General features: G+C 31.7%; 3 protein-coding genes across 3 annotated transcripts in view; 1 reads left to right on the top strand and 2 right to left on the bottom strand.

Moving 5' to 3' along the window:
* Positions 1-524, bottom strand: part of LOC105618453 (G-protein coupled receptor 143-like) — a 3,067-nt gene extending 2,543 nt beyond the window's left edge. Inside the window, exon 1 of the mRNA XM_012199990.1 lies at positions 375-524. Within this exon, the coding sequence (XP_012055380.1) occupies positions 375-524 (150 nt within the window). The remainder of the gene's footprint in view (positions 1-374) is intronic.
* A 712-nt stretch (positions 525-1,236) lies between these two features.
* LOC105618363 (pleiotropic regulator 1) lies at positions 1,237-3,480 on the bottom strand. The gene is made up of 5 exons (XM_012199906.1): positions 3,434-3,480; positions 2,739-2,863; positions 2,368-2,642; positions 1,406-2,203; positions 1,237-1,296 (listed from the first exon to the last, which is right to left on the bottom strand). The coding sequence occupies exons 1-5, from the start codon at positions 3,478-3,480 to the stop codon at positions 1,237-1,239; spliced, it is 1,305 nt and encodes a 434-aa protein (XP_012055296.1).
* A 1,382-nt stretch (positions 3,481-4,862) lies between these two features.
* LOC105618362 (bifunctional purine biosynthesis protein PURH) overlaps positions 4,863-6,308 on the top strand; it is a 6,822-nt gene continuing 5,376 nt past the window's right edge. Inside the window, exons 1-3 of the mRNA XM_012199905.1 lie at positions 4,863-4,878; positions 5,454-5,657; positions 5,910-6,198. Of these exons, the coding sequence (XP_012055295.1) occupies positions 4,863-4,878; positions 5,454-5,657; positions 5,910-6,198 (509 nt within the window). The remainder of the gene's footprint in view (positions 4,879-5,453; positions 5,658-5,909; positions 6,199-6,308) is intronic.

Here is a 6,308-nt window from a genome sequence, read left to right as displayed (position 1 = left end):
ACAAATATGTAAAATTATTTCATATTTTATTCAGATAATTTTTTATCATATTTTTTACACTGTTATTCAATATAAATACTTTTATATCGGTTTCTTTTAGCTGCACTTTTCTATATACTTGTCACATGTGAAACAGAATAAATGTATATACATCAGAGGAAGAAACAAAGTGTAAAAAGTGTAACCAAAACAATCACATCATGACAGAAAAGTTTCAATTTCAAAATAATATTTTCTAGCAATCGAATTCAGTCATAATAAGAATTACATATCTTAGATGAATTCCTGCTCTGTACGTTAGTTATTGCAAATTAATAAAAGAAACGAAGCAAAGGAGGGGGAATGTTCGGAGATAACATTTCATATAAATTTACCTGATAAATCGCGCCTATCATACCCATTGTTGACGAAAACATGCATACTGTATTGTACGCATCTGTATTGAATTCCTGCATTATCACTATCGCTCTATCCGTTCGATTTGTGTGATGACAGCAGAATGTTTGTAGGGTCGGGTCGGCCATTATTATAGAATGTTATCGCGGTCGAGTCCAGCGTGTTTCTGCCAGACACTATCCTACTCGATCTAGTAACTCTCCGATAAAAGGGAACCGCAGTTCCCCACTCAGACATCTGGCAACCAATCGATACGTTCGAGATACAAACTTGTTTTATGATATGCGAAATACGTTTTGGTATTTCTAAACAAAAATCTTGGTAGAAATCTTTTTTTTTATTGCAGCTTGGATAGCTTTATCCATTACAATCTGGAAATCAAAGTAATCCTATATAAAAAATAATTTTTGAACGCGTTCAGGCTGGCTTGTTCTATCTTTCAATAAATCTCAACTTGTTCTATTAACAAAAGTATATCAACTTATTCTTTTACTCTCTTATGTCTATCTCTAATGTAAAAATTTTTATTTCTGCTTATATTGTATATATATAATTTATTCTTTATCCTTTTCTAATTCTTAGGATTTTAAATCTTGATTTAACATACTTTTTCTAATTGTTAGAATTAAAAAAACGTTAGAATAAAAAATACGTTAAATCAAGATTAAAAATTTACATCAGCAGAAACAGACATTATTCTCTTATTCTTTTATTCTTTTATCCTCTTATTATTCAATAGATAAGTTATCACATAGTTATTATGTTCGAAGATAGAACAAGTAACCCTCAGTCACATTAAATTAATTGTATCAATGTATATACAGTTAAATAAATTGGAATTCAGTATTTTCTTCGCTTTATTATGTCTGGTCGCCAGTCGACAGGATGCGTTTCTTCAGTCTGAAAACATAGATAAAGAATAGTTGATGTAAAGTTCAGAAAATTACGAGCTAATTGAATATTATCAATGTGTGATCAAATCAGTAAGCATGATGAAAAATCAACTTACAGCAGTATCATCTTCTTTGTATACTTTGATAGTCTTATCAGCCTCTGTTGTAATCATGCGAGTGCCCGACATGTCAAACGTGATGCTGAATACTCCGGCTTCGCTATCCATTGAGCCTGGTTGGACCGGCGCTTGGAGTCGTTGAAAATTATATCCAGTTCGCCAGTCCCAGAGGTGCATGGTACCGTTGTCAGCACCGGAAACCAAAACGCCATCGGCATTCACGGCCAGGCAGTTGACTATGGCATTATGGCCCGATAGGTTTTGAATAAATTTTCCCTCCGGACATTTCCACTGTTTGATATTGTCTGGCGATGCTGAGGCAAACATATATAGAGATGGATGGAACGTCAGAGCGCGCACACTCTTCTTATGATTCGTTAGAGTAGCTCTGGACTTGCCAGCAGCCAAGTCCCACAAACGAATCGTGCAATCATGGCTGCCAGTGATGATCTGCGGCTCGGCGGACTGGCAGATTACGCTAGCTACCGTATTGGTGTGTCCAACGAGTGTATGGACATTTGCCTTGGTACGCATATCCCACACTCTTCCAGTGGAATCTCGTCCTGCTGTTACTAGAACGTCTATACTAGGATGTAACGCCATGGAATATACTGCTGACAAGTGGCCATGGTAGTGTCTAATTACTTTATTATATTCCAGATCCCAGCATTTGACTTGCCGATCTTCTCCACAGGAAAATAAGTAAGGATGTCTTTGTGAAAATGCTAGACCACGAACGCTGCTTATGTGACCTGTTAACGAAACCTTCAACTTGCCGCTCGCTAGATCCCATATCTGTAATTTTAAAAACATCAAATTAATGTATTATGTTTTTATTGTGTATATTATAATTATTATTAATTTTGAAAATACCAAATCATTGTATTAATAAAATGAAATTGATTTCATTTTACATTCTAGGACATTACTAAATAAATTGAAACATATTGTGCACTTACTTTGATTACTCTGTCGGCTGAGCCTGTAGCAAACCACTCGTTTCCAGGTTCCACGGCGCAACATCTCACCCAACCCAAATGACCGCTGATAACTCTGTACAATTTCCATGGAGCATGCCATTTAGGTTTCGCCATTGATGGTGTTTTCTTTGGTGGTATTGTAAGCGCACCACTGCTTACATTGCTTCCTATACCTGTTGATATTATACTTGTGCTGCTTTTTATTATATTGTAAGGAACAACTGCCGAGGTAGCATTAACTCCAAAAGTTTCATCTAAAGCATATTAAAATTGATAAGATATATATAAGATATATGTAAGAGAGTAATAATTTTTATTTTCAGCTTAGTTATGTATATGCATAATATTACCTCCTGGTGGTGGAGGGTCTGCAATGTCATTTTCTTGTTGCACTTTAGCTATATTATTTTGCTTGACGCGTTCTAATACTGGGCCATAACAGTCTTTAGCTTTTATCACCTTCTTCATTTGTTGTCTAAAAATAAATATAAATAAAAAATAAATATAAATTTATTAATGCTCTCCCATAAGATTAAAGTAGGAAGTTTGATTGACAAGTAAACATAGCTATTATAAACATAGCTATTATAAAAGTCTATGACTATAACAAAGGCTGCTTTCTTTTTAAGAGACAAGATATCTGTTTTCTGTAGGTGAACTCATATATTGGGTTGTCTGGAAAATTCGTGCCAATGTTGAAGAAAAATTGAAACGCAGAAAATTTAAATTTTAGTATACATTTATTAAATTATATAAATTAGTTGGATGAATTTTCCGGACAACCCAATACATTTGGAACTTAAAGTGAAACAGATGTGTTTTATATTTGTCAAAAGTAAAAAAGTTATAGTAGTCTAGTATAAGAATTAAACAAGACCTATAGGCGACACAAGTTGTCTGTTAGTTTTATTATTTATTGAATATCAAGAAGTATAGAATGATGTTTAACTGTGTCTTCTAAAAAGAAAGCAGCCAAAGTGACAAGTTAATGCTTATTATCCAAATTTAATAAGATGACAATTTAATAAGATGACAAGATATTTACAAAATAGGATCCTCCGGCGGTAGGGATCCTTGATTTAATAAAAACATATCGTGAGTCCTTTTTAGAGACCGAAACACTAGCGTGTGCACAGAGTGCCGTTGGACATCCTAGAACAAGATGATGTGTTAATGAAATTTGTAAAAATTCGCAGAGTATAATTATAAAAATATATTTTTTATCACAAAGAATATATTCGATAAAATTTATTAAAATATTCTTACCATTCTTAATATTGTAAGATAAATATAATTACGATTTTATTCTGAAGTTGTAAATTACTTTTTTCGAATATGTTTTTCTGAGGTTATGAGTAATGATGCCACTTGCCAGTTGCCAGATTCTGATTCGATTCGATGTATCGAGAATCGATTCTTTTTCACACTCAAAAATTGAATCGTCAGTTGATTCTGCAGGTCACTTCGACCAACTCCGATCAACGGTTTAGTGGTTTAGTCCATTGGAATTGACCAATCGCATTTGTCAATTTGATTAACGATTTTTATTATCATTGATGTAAAGTTAATTGAAACCTGTCGGAATGGACTTGGAAAATTTGATTCATTGTCGATTCGATTCCTTTTTAGCTAGAATCGAAGAGATAATAGAGAGTTTTTATAACGGCTGTGTTCAATCGAGAAAATAACTTTGTAACTATTGTAAAATTCTTCAATACGATTGGTTCTTAATTTTGATTCCTTATTGATCTAAACATATAAAACATATAAACTAATCATATTGAAGAATTTTATAACAATTGCAAAACTGTTTTCTCTGCTAAACGCAGCCAATGTCATTAATTAGTTAAAACATTTTTTAATTATGTAGAAAGTTGAACTATGCATGCAAAGTTGAATTATGCACATTTTGACTTTCCATTTTAAAAAAATGACATAGATACATCTGTAATTAAATCATAATTATATGATGGCAAATGATTCAATTTAATTCCTTAGATTTAAATCATCACAGCTTTGTTCATCTTCTGATAAAAGAGAAGAGAAAGATTATCTCTGATATCTCTCCTCTCATAAAAAGAATAGTTTAAATTAAAAAAGATGTGTGTGTGTGTGTGTATGTACATACGATGATGATTATTATTCATATTAATGCTTATTATCCAAATTTAATAAGATGACATTTGACCTGTTGTTTATTACAACCATTGCGACATGTTTTTTCAGCGTCACAAGCCTGTTATCGCATTTGTACTATTTATTGCCTGCTGGGGAGATGAATATATGTACATTATATCCGATATAATAAATGCTCTTTGGTTAGCACATCCACATTCTGTCTTGCATTACCACGTATTATCTTTAATTGAGCACAAGAGAATTCTGTTGGCGAGATATTTGCAAACCGGTTTTGTTTAGAAAGACAAATACCTGTGTGCAGTTTTAATAGCCTTATTCGGATCTAACATCTAAAAATGCCGAAGAAATTAGGTGAGTTATTTCATAGAATTGAGAAGAAACTCGAGAAAAACAAAGAAGATCTAATTAACCTTTAATTGATAGCGCACTACCTGTTGGCTCGCATTTGTCAGATTTGTGTTGTATTGTTTCTTTTATTAATGAAACAATAACAATCGATTTCTGTTCATTTCTTTTTTATCTAGATGCAAATTACGTTTTATTTGCAATTGTTTAGCAACTGCATAATTAGTATAAAATTAGAATTCATATTATACTACTTTGCGCTGATATAGTACATGATATTTAAACTTTGATTAACGCAAAATTATATGTCAAGATATATATTTCCTACATATTGAATAAAATAAAAATATGTTATTTTATTTTGGAGATAATAAAAACAAAGAAATATAAATATAAATCAAATTATGGCAGTGATAAGAAATTGATATAATTGAATAAACACATAAAATATTAAAGAAAAGATACAAATTTTTAGATACGTTTACATATTTACAGATTTTGCTGTGATTACTATTTATATCTTTCATGTTGCAATTTTTAAGTAATGACAGAGATGCTAATCAATTTTATAAAATTTTTAGCTCTTTTAAGTGTATCTGACAAAACCAATTTGTTACTGCTGGCAAAAAAATTACATGAATTTGGATTAACTCTAATTGCTTCCGGTGGTACTGCACAGACTTTGAGAGATGCTAAGTTACCAGTGCAAGATGTTTCAGAAGTTACAGGAACATGTGAAATGCTTGGAGGACGTGTAAAGACTCTTCATCCTGCTGTTCATGCTGGTAAGAATGAATTTGTTTAATTAAGTAATTTATCAATATAACTTGTAACTTTCTTTTGTCAAACATATCTGTTTCAGTTTAAGTACAAAAAATGTACACTAGTTCAGCTTCATAACAATCTCCATATTTATCAAAATATTATTTAATTAAATAAAATAATTATATGACATGTACAATTAAGCTATAATATACATACTTTTAATTTTTACATTATTATAAATAATTTTTACATTATTATTTTTATTGTGACAGGCATTCTTGCTAGATTGACAGATTCTGATGCTCAAGATCTTCAGAAACAAAATTACGATCTTATTGAAGTAGTTGTTTGCAATCTATATCCTTTTGTAAATACCATTTTGAAACCAAACGTGACGGTCGAGGATGCAATAGAGAATATCGATATTGGTGGTGTAACTTTGTTACGCGCTGCTGCTAAGAATCATGCTAGAGTTACAGTTATCTGTGACCCCAATGATTATGAAAAGGTCATCAAAGAGATGGATACTGCTGCTGACAATAACACCTCTTTGAAGACTAGGTAAATTTACATTGCAATCATGTAAAATTGCCTTTTTGATAATACTGTGTGCGCGCGCGCGCGTGTGTGTATATATATATATATATATATATATATATATATATATATAT

This window comes from Atta cephalotes (assembly GCF_000143395.1).
Source record: "Atta cephalotes unplaced genomic scaffold scaffold00016, whole genome shotgun sequence".
Lineage (NCBI taxonomy): Eukaryota > Metazoa > Arthropoda > Insecta > Hymenoptera > Formicidae > Atta > Atta cephalotes.
This window is presented reverse-complemented; position numbering and strand designations above follow the sequence as displayed.